Below are 18066 nucleotides of genomic sequence, written 5' to 3' on the forward strand. Positions count from 1 at the left end.
GGTACTGGCTAAGAGATAGAGAGGAGGATCAATGGAATAGACTTGGGATACATGACATCAGCAAGACAGTGTATGATAAACCCAAAGAGCCCAACTTTTGGGACATGAATCCACTATTTGACAAAAACTGCTGGGAAATTTGGAAAACAATATGGGAGAGATTAGGTTTAGATCAACATCTCACACCCTACACCAAGATAAATTCAGAATGGGTGAACGACTTGAATAGAAAGAGGGAAACTATAAATAAGTTAAGTGAACACAGAATAATATACTTGTTAGATCTCTGGGAAAGGAAAGATTTTAAAACCAAGCAAGAGTTAGAGAAAATTACAAAATGTAAATTAAATGGTTTTGATTATATTAAACTAAAAAGTTTTTGTACAAACAAAAACAATGTAGTCAAAATCAGAAGGGAAACAACAAATTGGGAAAAAATCTTTATAAGGAAAAACTCTGACAGGGGTCTAATTAGTCAAATATACAAAGAGTTAAAGCAATTGTATAAAAAATCAAGCCATTCCCCAATTGATAAATGGGCAAGAGACATGAATAGGCAATTTTCAGGTAAAGAAATCAAAAGTATCAATAAGCACATGAGAAAGTGTTCCAAATCTCTAATAATTAAAGAAATGCAAATCAAAACAACTCTGAGGTATCACCTCACACCTAGCAGATTGGCTAAAATGAAAGAAGGGGAGAATAATGAATGTTGGAGGGGATGTGGCAAAATTGGGACATTAATGCATTGCTGGTGGAGTTGTGAACTGATCTAGCCATTCTGGCTGGCAATTTGGAATCATGCTCAAGGGACTATACAAGAATGCCTGCCCTTTGATCCAGCCATACCATTGTTGGGTTTGTACCCCAAAGAGATCATAGATAAACAAACTTGTACGAAAATATTTATGGCTGTGTTTTTGTGGTGGCAACAGACTGCAAAAGCAGGGTATGTCCTTAAATTGGGGAATGGCTGAACAAACTGTGGTATATGTGGGTGATGGAATACTATTGTGCTAAAAGGAATAATAAACTGGAGGAGTTCCAGGCGAACTGGAGAGACCTCCGGGAACTGATGCAGAGCAAAAGAAGCAGAGCCAGAAGAACATTGTACACAGAGACTGACATACTGTGGTAAAATCGATTTATAATGGGCTTCTGTACCAGCAGCAATGCAATGACCCAGGACAGCTCTGAGGGATTTATGGTAAAGAACGCTACCTACATTCAGAGGAAGAACTGCAGGAGAGGAAACATATAAGAAAAGCAACTGCTTGAAAGCATGGGTCGGGGTGGACATGATTGGGGATGTGGACTCGAAACTACCACACCAATGCAACCACCAACAATTTGGAAATAGGTCTTGATCAAGGACACATGACAAAACCAGTGGAAATGTGCATCGGCCATGGGTGGAGGGATAGCGGGGGGTGAAGGGGAAAGTAGGAGCATGAATCATGCAACCATGTTAAAAATGATTATTAATAAATGTTTAAAAAAAGAGACTATCTTCGTTTTGATCCAGCCATGGCACTGCTTGGTTTATATCCAAAGAGATAATAAGTAAAAAGACTTGTATGAAAATATTTATAGCCATGTTCTTTCTGGTGGCAAAAAATCGTAAAATGAGGGAATGTCCTTCAGTTGGGAAATGGTTGAACAAATTGTGGTATCTGCTGGTGATGGAATCATATTGTGCTCAAAGGAATAATGAAATGGAGGAATTCCATGTGGACTGGAATGACCTCGAGGAATTGATGCAGAGTGAAAGGAGCAGATCCAGGAGAACATTGTACACAGAGCCTGATACACTGTGGTACAATCAAACCTAATGGGCTTCTCTACTAGCAGCAATGCAAGGATCCATAGCAAGGCTGAGGGACTTATGAGAAAGAAAACTAGCCACACTCAGAGGAAGAACTGTAGGAGTAGAAACACAGAAGAAAAAAACAACTCCTTGATCACATGGCCTGATAGGAATATTATTGGGGATGTAGCCACTAAATGATAACTCTAGTCCAACTATCAATAATATGGAATTAAATCTTAATCAATGATACATGTAAAACCCAGTGGAATTGTGCATCAGCTATGGGGGAGTGGGAGGGTCTGGGGGAGAGGGTAAGAACATGTAACATGTAATTATGGGAAAATATTCAAAATTAAAATTAAAAAATAAAATTAAAATCATGTTGCTATAATAATAATAAAAAAAAGACAATGGGTTGTGCCACGAATAAGTACAGTTGCAAATAAGATCTATAATAGTAGTTCAGTCTACCAAAAGTTCAATCAAAGTGTATTCAGAAAGAAAGGTTTGGGTGGTAGACCTTTAGCATTTTGTCCATTAGAGAATCTGCAAATTGATTACATCAGCATGCATAAAGCTGGAAGATACAAGTTTTGTCTTGTGATTGTTGATAGATTAACTAAATGGCCTGAAGCTTTTCCATCAAACACCAACACAGCAAGCTTTGTTGTTGGTGAAAATGTTACTTAAGGAAATTGTGCCTAGGTTCGGTGTACCATTAACCATAGATTTGGATAAGGGATCTCATTTCACTCAGAATATCATTAAAAGAGTCTATGAAAATCTATGAATAACACCTGAATATCATGTTCTTTATCATCCACAAAGTTCAGGTCAGGTGGAGCATATGAATAGGGAACTCAAGACTATGGTAGGGAAACTCTGTGCTGAAACTCATCTCAAATGCCCAGATAATCTTCCCATAGCTTTGTTTTACCTACGTACAAGACCAAGAGCAGATTTACATATATCATCATATGGGGTGCTCTTTGGACATGCTCCACTACAAGAAAAGACTTGTAAAGCTGTTTATGCATCACTCTTAGGAGGTGATTGCCAAATTGCTTCATATTTAAGTACTTTGCAGCAGAGGCTAAGAGAATTACAGGATATGGGAGTATTAATTCAATCTGGTCCACTGGATTATTCTCTTCATAATTTTCAACCAGGTGATATGGTCTATGTGAAAAGTTTTGCCAAAACATTGGCAACAGAACAAAGTTGGGTAGGTTCTTATACAATTGTGTTAGTTTCTCCATCTTCAGTAAAGGTATTAGGTAGAGATTCGTGGTATCATTGTTCTCATATTAAATTAGCACATGGAATAGTTAAAGATGAAAATATAGAAATTGTTAATAATGAAGAAGAAGAAATTGCATAAACTGAGCTCTTCAATTAGAGTCTTCAATCTGAAAGTTAAGTAAGGAGAGGACTATTCCAGTGGAAGAGGATCTTTGAATGGAAAAGGACATGAATGGATGAAGAGGATTAAGGATTCAGGATCAATGGACGGTTTATTAAGACTGATGAACTTATAAATTGAACTGATAAAGACTTTATTTTAAAGGAATTTCCAAAGAAGAGAATTAATCATGGATAATTTCAACTAATGGTTTGAAAGGATTTTGGGTAATGTAAATAGTATCACTACATATTTATACACATTCATATACATTGCACATAAAATATCAAGAACTTAAATGGAGTAAAAGAGAAAAGGAGAAAATGGAGAGGAGAGATTTCCTTGAAGAAAGGGACATCATAAGAAGAAAGGAGATCTGAAGTTTTGGTAGGTATCATACATATAACAGTAACATATTACAATACAACATAGCAAAGTAATAACATATCAAAACAGATACATAAAAACACAAACTTGTTAGAATACATTGTATTCTTTATGGAATAAAGCAATGTATAAATACTAACAAAATTAGAATTAGCTATAGGATAAGTAAATACTAACAAAGGATAGTTAGTTACTAACAAAATTAGCTAATTATTTAGTTAATATTTGCCTAGACTAATATATTAATAACTTAGGTATAGTTTAGAATAGTTTTTTTAAACCCTTAACTTTTGTGTATTGGCTCATAGGTGGAAGAGTGGTAAGGGTGGGCAATGGGGGTCAAGTGACTTGCACAGGGTCACACAGCTGGGAAGTGTCTGAGGCCGGATTTGAACCTAGGACCTCCCGTCTCTAGGTCTGACTCTCAATCCACTGAGTTACCCAGCTGCCCCCTGAATAGTTTAGTGCAATAGGGAATAGTATTAGATTAGATTAGAGGATAAGATCAGGTATTAATGTATATTACAGTGCAAATACGACAAACATAACAAAATTGCATTACATGAAGTACATATAACATAATACAGATCACATATCACAAAATAATGTAAATAGATGTATAAATAAGTGTAAATAGTGTGTGTATACTTTAAATCGTATTATAGTTTAATTATTGTATATGTGTAAAAGGCGTACATATGTATTTTTGATATGTATATATTGTGTGTACATATATGTATATGTGTATGCCATACACATATATAGTGTGTTTATATATTGTATGTATTTATCATATATATGTAAATTCTGTGAATAAATATTTTAATATGAATTGAGTTACATTTAAATGTAATTTGCATAAGTTAGTTTGATGTTTTGTTGTAATTTTGATATAAAAACTTATGCAATGTTGTGTTAAATGTGTATTTTCTAAATTTTTTTTCATTTATTAGGTAATAGAATGTTTCTATATTAGTATAGGAGTTGAGTTTGATGTTTTTTGCTTGAATTTTGTGTTGATATTTCATTATGTTGTTGATTTTGTTAATTTTGTTGAAAATTTTGCTGTTATTTGTTATTTTGTACTTTGAACTATGTAATTGTTCAATGTATTTTCCTTTACCCTTCCTTATTAAAATCCCTAGAGTAGGGTAGAGTAAGGTAGTGTTAAATAGGATAGAATTAGTGTAGGCTGTTTGTTATTTTGAGTTAGAATTTTAATTTAGTCCATAGTGCACAAATACCAAAATATTGTGTGGAACACTATTTTGCCTTTGTGCAAAGGGGGGGAACAGTTATAAGAGAATTAGGGAAAGTTTAGTAAGAGGCATAAGTTAACTGGATGGCTGACAGAGAATGTTCCAAGCACGGGCTGATGAAGTGAGACTTCTTTTCTGAGGGACTCTCTGGATGCAACTGCTGGTAGTTAGGGGCTTTCTTAGCTGCTGGAGATGAAGAGCCCAGAAAATAACTGTCCCCTGTAAATCCATCTATCCTGGGAAAGATCTAATTGAGCAGGGATTCTTGTTGGACTGGTGGACATATCAAACCAGTTCAGCACCTTGACTTTACCCCTTTTGTGGACTTAATTGCTGTGACTCCTGAAGGTTGTAAAAAGCTCTGGAACAGAAGTGGACCCCTGCAGTGAGACTGACATTCCCTTCTGACCTTACAGGCTAAATCTGTCATCCTGAACTTAGAACTAGTGTAGTGTTGTCCCATTCCCTTAGCCTGAGCTTACCCATTAGAAATTCGTTTAGTCTGACCATTCCTTAACCCCTAAGCTTTAATAAACTGCTTTTCTTTACTTTCTGTGCCCTTCTCCAAATCCAAGAAATAACCCACAGAAAGACAGCCTCCTATCCTTGTCTTTTCCCTGGCTAGGCTGACCAGTAACTGCCAACTGTCATTCACCAACCAATGTGATTTTACTCAACTCACAAATCCCTTGGATAGGTTCTCAGTTATCCAGTGTATTCTTTTACTTGTGGGTGTGTGGGTGTGTTCTGGTTGTGTGTGTCACCTCTGTATTACCCTAGTTAGACAATTACTTATTTCAGACCCACATATGCAAGAAAGGATGATGAATCAGAATCAACTGACTGCCCACTGGGCAGTCCTTAGCAAAGTCTTTGTTGTGATTGGTACACATAAAATAAAAGGAAGACACAGGAAATGATGAAAGGAATGGTCTTGATAATTTGCAAAAACTTCAGGGTCTCTTGCTTTTCTCCTTGAACTGGACCTGGAGGAGTTCTGGCAGAGGACCTTGGACTGCTTGATATTTCTCTTTAGAACTAATACATGGGTGAGAGAAAAAAGGCTGACTCCCTTCCTTTGCTTCTCTGGAGGTACTAGCTTCTGGAAGGGCCTCTTGACTGGGAGGAGGTCTCATGGCTAAAAGCTTTGTTAATTGACCTTTAGGCTCCCTGGCTGGGGCTTCTGGAACCCTGCTGGAGTAAAGCCAGGACTTAAGCACATAGTCTAGCTTGTAAAGCTTTATCTCTTACTCTGCCACCTTCTCATTACTCCACTTTCACTCTTTCCCTATATTTAATAAATAAATTGCTAAAAATCATTTGGAATTGATATATATTCATTCCTGGTGACCACCCTTTTTGAATATTCAGTCCAACCATAATTTTTACCCTTTATATTGTGGTTGATCACAAAGGTTGTGATGAGTACTCTCAATCTTCCTAAATTTTCTTGACTTTTCCTTTACTTTTGTTACTATCCCCAAGACAGCTTTTTAATACTTGTTTTGGGTCTATGATTCACAGCTGCTAGACCAAGGTGAGTTCAAATATTTTTTCTCTTTTTTTCCCTGGAATAAATAAAACACAGATGTTTTAATTTTAGCAGCAGGGCCTTAAAGCCACACCTGGGGAACTATTTCTAACCCCCTTCCCTTCGGTGATAAGCAACCCAAATAGCCAACCCTCAGGTTTTCACTTGGGAGGGAATTCTATCTTTCAGCTACCTTGCTGGCAATAAGCTGGCTGTTTTGCCTTACCTTCAGCAAACAGGTGGCTTTGTTTCTTAACTAGCTGTGAGGGCCACACCTGGGGAAAAGTTTTCACTCTCTCTCAGAAGGGAAGCAACCATGCTCTATGCCCAAACAGAAAAGTAGCCAAAAAATCTCCAGAAAAACTATAGAAAGGTACTGAGCTTAACTACAGTTGCTTTTTATTAGGAAGAGTGATTGTTAAGCTGTAATTAACAATGTTTTAGCCTTGTTTTACTCCTAAAAATCTACTTTCATTTTTTCCAAGCCCCATGTGTCTTTAGCGTTAAATTAAGTGAGAAGTGAAACCTGGGAAAATTAGTCAGGAACCACAAGTAACTGGTCCTTTTTACCCTAAGAGGTTATTAGAACCTAAATAAGGGGAAAATTAATTTATAAAAACTCTTATTGCTCCAGGCCAACTCAGAAAAGTAGCATTTTGCCCAAAGAAGGAAGTACGTGGTAGAAGCATGTGGTTCTGTCATGGAAGGCAGCTGCCTCCCATTGCCTCCTATTCTCAGACAAAAGTTTTCCTTGCCTTCCCTCCACCCAAAAGTTAATAAATCAAGATGTGACATCCTTAAAGGGACTACACCCTTACCTTTAAGTTTCATGCCCTGACTTTAACCCATAGTACCATCTAATGACAAAACAGAATTAAAAGCAATCTAATAATTAAATTTAAACATGATAAGAAAACCATTCAAAATGATTTTAATAGCATTTCCAAAGCTAGAACAGCATTGTTTCTTTGGTATTTAAATTGCCTCATAATCCCAGAGAATATATCACAGTGCATATATTTATCTCTAACCCTGGGTATGTTTATGATAGCAGGATATGTGGCAATCCATCTATCTCTCTTTAAGAGAACATTGGCAAACAGTCTGACTAATCTGCAACACATCCAATATGGGGTTTTTCCACACTATGCTCAGTGCAGGTACAGGGAACCCCAGAGGTATAAACAAAGCAAATCTAGATGGATGATGATACTGGGTAGGGCAAGGAACTTTAAAGAGTCTGGAGATGACTTTTTGAGGCTTTTCAGACTCCATTGTTTTATTAATGTTAACTCTTTTCAGTTTTGTTTCCCCCTCATAATAGTCAACAAGTTTTTATAATGACTATTGGAAATGAAGAAAAGGTCTCTTGAATGCAGTGCCTGTATCCTGTCATATATATTGTATTTCCTGATTGTTTGTTTTGAGATTTAATTTTGCTTGTTAATTGTCACATAGATGATGATGGATGGACTCCACCAACCTGGTTATACAACCTGTATGCAACCTTTGGAGAACTTAATGACCTAAAATTTTAAATTGATTTAAGGGGTCTTCAGAAGTGATTTTTAGATTTTGTAGCTTCCACTACCTCTGATCATTTGCCTGCCTCTGAGTTCTTTTGTAACAAAAGGTAAGGGTTCATTTAGTAGCTGAAGTGATTATTATATATTCCCACCTCTGCATTTGTAAAAAAATGTAATGGATGAGACATATAACAGTCTCATACCAGAGGAGGTAGGAAAGCGTTCCTAGGGTTTGGTACCCCTACATGACTCTCAAGAGGGAGCATCTCACAGGAAGCCTAAGTAGCTTTCTGCATATTTTTTTAACTCTTCAGTTTACTCTACCTCTCCACCAGAATGATCTAAAGTCTTGGTGACATTTTAGAACAAAAAAGTTTTCATCAGAAGTACAGACATTTGTGTTTTTTCTGGGGTCCTCAGTCACATTTTCTGAATGATAGCCATAATAGACTTTGTTAAAAATATCTCAGCCAAGGTTGAAAGATTTGCTACATCTGTAAAACTTGTGAAAATGTTGTTTTTTTAATGTCACATGCATTGGAGTTAAAAGTCCATAGACAAATGGACACTATTTTGAGGAACACATTGAATTCCTGAATTTTTATTTTAATAGAATATTTGATTTTCCCTTTCTTATTTCTTGCACTTAAAGTACATACAATCAATATTCATCTTTTTTTAATTTTGCAGTAATATAAGTTTTATATATATATATATCTTCTAATATCAATGCATTACCAAAAGCTTTATACTATGGAAACTTGACATTTATTGATAAATGTTATGGGACTGTGATTAATGTTTATGCCTTATTCCAGGAGAAGGGAACAAAAGAGCCACTATACAGTGCAAAGAAGCACAAGGTAAAGAAGACCAACCAATCCCAGTGGGATTCATGAAAATCTGCACAGTGCCTATAAGCACAAAGTCAAAAAAAAGACCAAACCAATCCAGGTAGGATTATTGAACTTCTACTCCAATTGGAAAAGACTTGAACCTAGTGTGAGACTCGAGGTTGTGGCACGTGACATATGTTAAGACACAGAACTATTTGTATCACACTCCTTGTGAAATACTTTCTATCAAGTGCCTAAAATTGATTGTTCTGGCTCCCGCTATCTCTGAGAATGAAGATAAATCAGATAAGGGAATGACACTTCCCTTTTATATGAAAATCTAGTCCTTTTTTCTCTCTTATAGTATGGCAACTTCCTGTACTCTTGGCTGACAATGGGTAAATGAAACATTACTGTATTTTGTCCTACAGATTTGTGGGATATAATTTACTTTAATTGCACCCTAATACAAGGGCTTGTTCTGAAATTACTTTAATTAGACCCTAATACAAGGGCCTGTTATGAATTAATTCTTGTTTACTCAGAATGTTTTATATACATAGATTTTTTTTATATTTTGATCCTTATTTTGAGTTTTTTCTTTCTACCAAAGTTTAATTTTTCTTCTATTTTTTCTTTTTATGTTTTTGGTTTTTCTTTTGATAATTATTCTCATGTATCCCATAACTCAACCATGAATCCTGAGCTTATCTGGGTGTTAGTCAACACCCTCTTCAGAGGGGATTATGTTTTCATAAAAATCCAAGATTTAAAATTTTGTTAGAAAAGAAATTTCAGGAAAAAAAACTTGCTAACTCTTTTAATCCAGAAAATGAACTTTTTGGAGAAATATGCCTGCAGAAACCTACACTGAATCAAGAAGATCCAGAATGAACTTTGTGGTGCAGTTGATTGAACTGAAGGAGGTTGAACACAATTATTTTTAATTTAAATTTTTGTGCCAAAGAGGACTGCCCCCTAATTGGATTTTGTCAATGCACTTAGCAAAACATTGCTTTTGCTCTTTCTCTCTCTTCCATTTCCCTCTTATCTCTATCTATTATAGTTAGAAGATTTTTATGGGTACAACATGATTATGTCAAATGACCAGTTGTGGACACTAGTCTCCCAAATGATCACAAGGGGAATTGTGAAGATGGGATTAATCTTACCCTGCCTATTTTTAGATTAAATCACCAAAAGTATAAACACCCTAATTATACTCAAGTCAGAGAGGTTTGTGACCCAGGTGTGCAAGAGTGGGTGACAAATCAGAATCGACTGACTACCCACTGGGCAGTCCTTAGCAAAGTCTTTGTTGTGGTTGATACACATAAAATGGGAGGAAGGCACAGGAAGTGATGAAAGGAATGGTCTTGATAAATTGCAAGAACTTCAGGGGCTCTTTCTCTTCACCTTGAACTGGACCTGGAGGAGTTCTGGCAGAGGACCTTGGACTGCTTGATATTTCTCTTTAGAACTAATACATGGGTGAGAGAAAAAAAGGCCGACTCCCTTCCTTTGCTTCTCTGGAGGTACTAGCCTCTGGAGGGGCCTCTTGACTGGGAGGAGGTCTCATGGCTAAAAGCTTTGTTAATTGACCTTTAGGCTCCCTGGCTGGGGCTTCTGGAACCCTGCTGGAGTAAAGCCAGGACTTGAGCACAAAGTCTAGCTTGTTAAGCTATATCTCTTACTCTACCACCTTCTCATTTCTCCACTCCTGGTGACCACCCTTTTTGAATATTCAGATCATTCCACCAGTTCCAAAAATTAAGTCTAAATTTCTCCATCTCATACTTACTCACAGCATTTAATTTCCCATCTTGAACTTGTTTCTTCCATCAGTTTTTCTGCCTGTCTGAATGTCTTTTACCTGAGAGTATCTCCTTTAGCCCTACTTTTATCTACACTGTCTTCTGAAGCATTCATCCAACTAGAAACCTTATACACCAGAAATAATTCCATCTCTAGTTTTGTACTCATCTATATCTGCATAGGATCACTGATATAACTCTGTAATGGACCTTGGATGTCATCTATCCCAGTTATTTCATTGCAGAGATAAAGAAATTAAGGACCTAGAATGAATGGACTTGCCTAAGGTCATACAGAGAGTAAGTAGCAGAGAAAGTATTTGAGCCACGTTCCTTTGACTCCATATGAACTATTATTTTCACTAAAGCACTTTGCCTTTCAAAGATCATAAGAATCAAGATAGAAGAAACCTCTCATGTCATTTAGTCTAAATACATCATTTTACAAGTGTGGCACAATTGAACCACATCGAAGTTATGTTACATACAGGGTCACATGCCTAAAATGTATATAAAATGAAATTTCATTCAACCTGACTCCAGGTCCAGGGCTCTAAACACTTCCTCAATGTAGAGTAAATGTACTTTGAAGGGTATGAGAGTTGAAAAAATACAAAGCAACTCTAATGTAAAGTCTTGATGAGTCCTTTTAGAACTGCTCATATACCTTATACATACACATAGCAATCAACTCTCAATAGCGATTCCAAGAACCTGGGAAATGCATAGCAACCACACTGAGATAAATCATATCAGCAATGGGCTAACCCAAGTGGAAGGTAGGTGATGGGCCACCATGTCAGTTAGTTATTAGGATATTCATCCCAAATATTCAGAGAATTCCCCTGGTGGATCAAGGTAATTGTTCAATGACCATGAAGGAGTCAAAAGTAGGAGCTCCAGAGTGCTTAGAGCCTGTGTGCACAGTAAAGATGCCAAGATTATTCATCATATCCTTGGTCTGTACCAGCCATTCCTTTGCCTTACACTGTACTCCAATTACTCAGAAAGAGAGACTGGGGCTAATGGCTTTATTCAATCAGCCTCACTGAAATCCAATTCACACACAGTCTAGGTGGCCTGTGTTGTCATTAGTCCTCTTCAATAAAAGACAAACAAAAACAGTATAGAAGGGGAAAGCACTGCTTTGGAAGACCTGGGTTGAGATCCTTTTTTTTCACAGTATCACCTTGGGCAAGTCACTTAAACTCACCAAGTCTCAGCAGCCACACCCCATTCTTTGATTGTTCCCTGATTAATTAAATGAGGGAGCTGAACTAGATGGCTGCTGAGGTTTCTTTCCTCTCTAGATCTAGGATGCTACATGTTAATTCAGCTGACAATCATCCCAATCATCCCCATGCCATGGTGGGTAATACCTGAAAGAGACCAAGGACATGAGATGCACAAAGAGAAAGAACACTAAATCAATGGCTCTTGGGGCTGCATATCTTGTTATTCATTATCAATGTTCCCATGAATGCTATGTGTCTTAAAGAGCACAATACAAGACTTCTAAGTTTTCACTGGTTTTTGTTCAAAAAATTCAAACAAATACTTACTTGTTTGATTGGAAATCTCCCCCTCTGGGCAGGGAGAACAGTCAAAACAGCAGATGGGCTCTCCCTCCCTTGCAATTTCCCTAAATCCAGGGCCACAGCTATCACCACATATAGCACGTGGAGACTATAGTGATAAGAGAAGAAAATGCTTAAAGGAACTGGGTCCTAACAACAAATGATAAAGTAGATACTTTTATGAGAATTTCTGACATTTTAAAAAATATTTATCTTGAATATTTTCCCATAGTTACATGTTTCATGTTCTTTCCCCCTCCCCCAAATCCACCTAATCCCCTCTTAGCAGATACACAATTCCACTGGATTTTACATGTATCATTGATTAAGACCTAATTCCATATTATTGATAATTGGACTAGAGTTACCGTTTAGTGTCTAACAATTTTGAGGACAAAGAAACCTTATTTTGTAGAAGAGCTATAGGACTTCCCTCAGGCTCATCAATCAAGGAGCACATGCAATAGAATGCCCACTATATCTATATTCGAGAGATCCATTTTTAATTCCCATTCATCAGTAGCAATGGGACTTTGGCTGAGCTGCTCCTCTGCTCTGGGCTTCAGATTCTTCATCTGAAAATGGGGATTGTTAGACTTCAAAGGCCCCTTTCAGGCCTACCATTCTATGATTCTTCATGTAATCCTGATTATTGTAACAGCTCTGATGGTTGAAAGCAAGGCAGACTATTGACCAGAAATATCTACATCTAGTTCTTATTCACATATGAGATCAGACACACAGACTGAAAAGATGGGACCCTGTTGGTTTTTCAAAGGAAAACAAATAGTAAATCCCACTGTAATTTGGGAAGTACAATTTTATAAACCAAATATTTTTGGAATATTCAGGAAGGCAGCTAATTTTATCAAATAAATCATCCAAAATCATTAGGCAAAACTACAGGAAGAGTGAATGACTTTGCTTTAGATAAAGTCAAGTAAGTGGACAGTTTGACATAATACAGATTATGAAATATTACACAGCGGGGGAAGATCAGGTGGACTGACCACTTGCTATACATTTCTTAGTCTACTGAGGAAAAAGGGGGAGAGAAGGGCCAGAGGAAAATTTTCTTTACAAAAATATGGCTATACATGAATTAATTAAATAAAGCTAGCATTTAGGCAGGATTTGAGCATCTAAAATCTCTTTAGTAGGTGACCTAAGAAATAAGATGTGTTCCATGATTGGAAGCACCAAATTAAGATTGAAATTATTTCTGACCTTTGACTCAAACCAACCCCACACTATGGCCTTCTCACTAATTGTGAAATCTTGACCATTTGGAGCATTGGGTATAAACTGTCCCACTTTCACCAGAGTTTCAGTCTCATTGTGAAAGTGCAAGTATTCCAAAATGTCATAATGAGCCTCAGAACTTCCTGTGGCATCCAAAAACACCTGGTCACCAGCACTGTTCTCAAAGTGGGTCTTCTTCAGAAAATAGTGGAGCTGAAAGGGAAGAGAAATATGAGTCACTGCCTGGTGCCCAATCAAAGAGCCTCTCGTCTGTACCCAAGATCACAGGACTCATGACCTGAAGTTAGTGCTCTTGTTTGGAGAGAGTCATAAACATCCAGGTTTATGCAAGAACAAATATGGGAAGAAGATTCTATATTCTATGGAATACTTTTAGCTTTTCAGGCCCAAGGATGCTGATTTTTATTTAGCCAAGAAGATGTTCAAGAAATGTTTGCTAAAAAGATATGAACTGAATCCTGGGCAAGAGGGTTCATTCAACCCTGCATATAGTGCTCACAATGGCATCACTCTAGGTAGACAAAAAAATTCACACATTTCTCACTGACCTGGCCTCACATTAACAATTGTATTCTGTAGGAGTCATGATGAAATTCATTTAAAGAAAGAATATCCATTATATTTAATCTTGTTTCCTTTCCACAACATATTGCAACTAATCTTCTTGTTTGTTATGGCCTGAACTTTATATTTTTGTCTCCCTATTTTTGCATTGGCTGTTTCCCCCCCAAATGCACTCATTCTACCTTTTAGAATTTATAAAAAAAAATTGGAGTAGACATTACTTCTTTTTCCTTTTGTACTTATTCCAAATATATAGATATGTATGTATGAATGTGCATACTTTCTTTCCCAATAGATCAGTAGCACTTGAGGACAAGGACTCTATAGTTTTTATTTTTAATCTCCATTGCCTAGCATATGGTAGCATTTCATAAATTCTTGGTGGTTTATTTTATAATCCCTAATGTGAAATCATATTATAAAACTTTCTTTCAATTCAACTGAAAATACTAAATAAAATTTCTCTGGGTTAACAGTTCTTTTCAGTTTTTTCCTATTGGAAAGCAGGTACAAGGTAAGAGCAAAGTTCAAGGTCCCAGAAAATGGATCCCAAGTGATAACCAAACTTAACTTTTGCCTAGCTAGTATCCCTGCCTTACTCCTCATCTGAAGTGAGTGATGGCAAACCCCTCTAAGAGCAGTTTCCTCTTTTTCAGTCTTGGACAAAGATACTGACCATAAGAAGGAAATTTTTTGAGCTTTGGGGAGTCCAGTTATGAAGGAATGAATAAGATAGTAACCACGTGATTAGTGTGAATAAAGTGCAAATTCTAATTTTCAAGTCTTTACACTATATTTGTGTTTAAAATATAATAAATTATTTCTATACCAATGGAAATGTGCGTATTTGAACATTGTCATAGCCTCAAGAGATTCTTTATTTATTAATTCAAATGCTCTATTCTTGTAATGTTAATGAAAACTGTATTTTAAAATTTTGTAACATTTTTCTGCTTAATGATTCCTAAAAACTATCACTTCACATTGTCTTTAGGACAAAGAATTCTGAAAGATTAGGCAGATGATGCCAGTTTGGCTATTTCTTTCTCTAAATTAGAATGCTTTGATTTAGAAAAATGTTCAATTAAACTCTTTCTACTTGTCTTGGGCTTCAAAATGTGTAGACTGGTAATATTTTTTATCCTTCAGCTCTAGCTTCCTTTAAGTTTCATTCCAGGGCCCACATCCTACATTCTTCCAAAGCCTAAATACTAGTGATTTCTCTCACCTTAAATGATCTCCTATTGACAATTCTGAGGGACTTATGAGAAAGAACGCTATTTCACATCCAGAGAAAGAACTATGGGAGTAAAAATACAGAAGAAAAAGAACTGCTTGATCACATGGGTTGATGGAGATGTGCTTGGGGATGTAGACTCTAAGTGATCACCCTAATGTAAATATTGATAATATGGAAATAGGTATTGATCCATGACACATGAAAAACCCAGTGGAATTGCTTGTTGACTATGGGAGTGGGATGTGAGGAGGGAAGGAAAAGAACATAAATCATGTAACCATGGAAAAATTTTCTAAATTAATTAATAAAATAAAATGTTTCAAATAAAAATGATCTATTTAATCATCTCCATACAATTTTGTACTTTAATCCTAAATTTCACAGTCACAAACTACTCTTTTTTTTGTTCCCGTAATCTACAGCAACTTTATACAGAGTGGAAAAAATGCTGGACTTATACATAGGAAGAGACAGGTTCAAAACTCTTCTCTAACATTTCCTCAAATATGAAACCTTAAGAGGTAAATAAAATAGAACTTTTGAAATTTTCTGCAGATCATAACCCTTTTACAAAGGACAGGCACTCAGCTTTGTATTTTTGGAATCATTCTTGCCTGGTTGACTCTCCTCCATATCCACAGCCAATCAGTTGGCCAGCTTGTAATTGCTTCCTGAACACCTTACAGCAGTTCCCTTTTATGGTGGCTGCTCATTTTCTCTAGAATGAAATATAAACTCTTCCTCACTTTTAAGGAATACTTTTTAAGAACCAATCTGATCACAATGAATCATAATAGTCCCATTTGATATAGTTCCTCCTCCTGCATTGTACTCTCCTACAAAGCTGGGTCTTTCTCTGTACTTCACAAAAGTCTCCCATCTCTGGATCATTATATTACTTGCCTTACTCTCTCCATACATGAAAATGAAAATCTTGCCCACCATTTCTATATAAAATCCCTTCCTTCATGTTATAATTCTAGCACATCTTTCTCCAGTTTACCTTTGGTGATCTCTTCTCTAAACTATTAGTGCCTGCTCTCCTTCCATTACCTTGTTTGGATTATTTCATTCTTTCTTTTTATTTGCATCCCCAGCACCTAGCATACTGGTTGGCACATAGTAAGCACTCAGTAAATACTTGTTGACTTCTCATTTAGGAATTTATTGGGAAATTATAAAGCTATATGTGATTGAAAAGTTCCTAACTGGATGGGAAAGGATGCTCCCACATTGAAGACCTGACAAGTCCTTGATGCATTGATCCAGTAACAAGTACAGTGTGTTGGCACATAGGAGGAACCTAATGTTACCTGCCATGGCTGAGGCACCCAGATTTCTCCATCTCTCTTAGATCCTCTCTCTGAAGATCCCAGGAGCATTTCATGGAGCACCCAGGCCACAGCATACACAGCATTGTAGATGGTGTAACTCAACCCAGACATGGTCATGTCAAAGAAGCGCAGAGGCAGAGTCTCCAAGGAGGTATTTGGTGAGCACTCATTTGGCTCCTGGTTTTCATGTTTCTCTTTTCCTTTGAATGCTGAGCACCAAAACTCCTTGAGTAAAATGTCCTCTGGGTATTGGGCAGGGTTCACGGTCCTGAGAAAGGACTTGAAACCAGGAATCTCTTTGGTCCTCTGGGAAAAAGAAAGTGCTCCATGGAAACTGTAGCCATCATACCACTGAGGTCTCATGGTGATGTCCCAATGAGATGTGGTGATCCAGACCTTCCATAGGAAGAAATATAGAGGCTGTGAATATCTAAGGATCATGAGTGAATCTGTGTCACCATGAATGATGACGACTCTGACTGAGGATTGCATGATACGTGGCATGAACATATCTTGAGATTCTGTGTATCTTCTCTCACTGACTGGGATCTTCTCGGTGTAAGCCAGACAGATGTCATGCTGAATCATGTCCCCTCTTAAGTTCCAGAGGAATTCTTCACCTCTCATATCATCTGTGGTCACCAGACCTATCCATGTCCATTCAAATTGGACCATTAATCGGACCATACCATGGTGCAGGGAAGAGTCCCTGTGGGCCAGTTGATAGAGAGAAGGAAACTGAGCCTTGTCACTCAGGATGGAATCAAAAGGTCCATAGCTGATCTGGATGGGAAAAAAAACATGGATCATGTTGTTATCTGCATCTTTCATGTGAGTGAACAAATATGAGTAAAGTATAAAAATAAAATGTGTTGTGTTCAAAAAAGGTGGTGGATTTAAGAATTCCCTCCTTTCATTTACAAGGACATCTAAATTAAATTACTTATTCAATATCAAACTGGCAATGAATTCCTTCATATATGTAGAAAAAAAAGTTGATTTGGAAGAACCAAGCAGCACAAGATAGAGAACCTTACAAAATGTAAAATGAATAATGCTCATTATATTAAATTAAAACTGTTTTGTGCAGACAAAACCAATGCAACCAAAATTAGAAGGGAAACAACAAAATGGAGAAAAAGGTTTATAACAAAATTCTCTGACAAAGGTCTGTTTCCCCAAATATATGAGGAACTAAGTCAAATTTACAAAAATCAAGCCATTTCCAATTGACAAATGGTAAAGGGACATGAATAGGCTGTTTTCAGATAAAGAAATCAAAACTATCAAAAACCAGGGGCAACTGGGTAGCTCAGTGGATTGAGAGTCAGGCCTAGAAACGGGAGGTCCTAGGTTCAAATCCAGCCTCAGATACTTCCCAGCTATGTGACCCTTGGCAAGTCACTTGACCCCCATTACCCACCCCTACCACTCTTCCACCTAGGAGCCAATACACAGAAGTTAAGGGTTTAAAAATGTAAAAAGAAACTATCAAAAACCACATGAAAAAGTGTTCTAAATCC

The 18066-nt window shown here is 36.9% G+C and overlaps 1 protein-coding gene across 1 annotated transcript in view; it reads right to left on the reverse strand.

Moving 5' to 3' along the window:
* LOC123246085 (vomeronasal type-2 receptor 26-like) overlaps nt 1-18066 on the reverse strand; it is a 52775-nt gene that overhangs the window by 13818 nt on the left and 20891 nt on the right. The window contains exons 3-5 of the mRNA XM_044675035.1: nt 16523-17326; nt 13370-13597; nt 12128-12251 (exon numbers count right to left, since the gene is read on the reverse strand). Coding sequence (XP_044530970.1) covers nt 12128-12251; nt 13370-13597; nt 16523-17326 — 1156 coding nt within the window. The remainder of the gene's footprint in view (nt 1-12127; nt 12252-13369; nt 13598-16522; nt 17327-18066) is intronic.

Source organism: Gracilinanus agilis, chromosome 1 (assembly GCF_016433145.1).
Source record: "Gracilinanus agilis isolate LMUSP501 chromosome 1, AgileGrace, whole genome shotgun sequence".
Taxonomy (NCBI): domain Eukaryota; kingdom Metazoa; phylum Chordata; class Mammalia; order Didelphimorphia; family Didelphidae; genus Gracilinanus; species Gracilinanus agilis.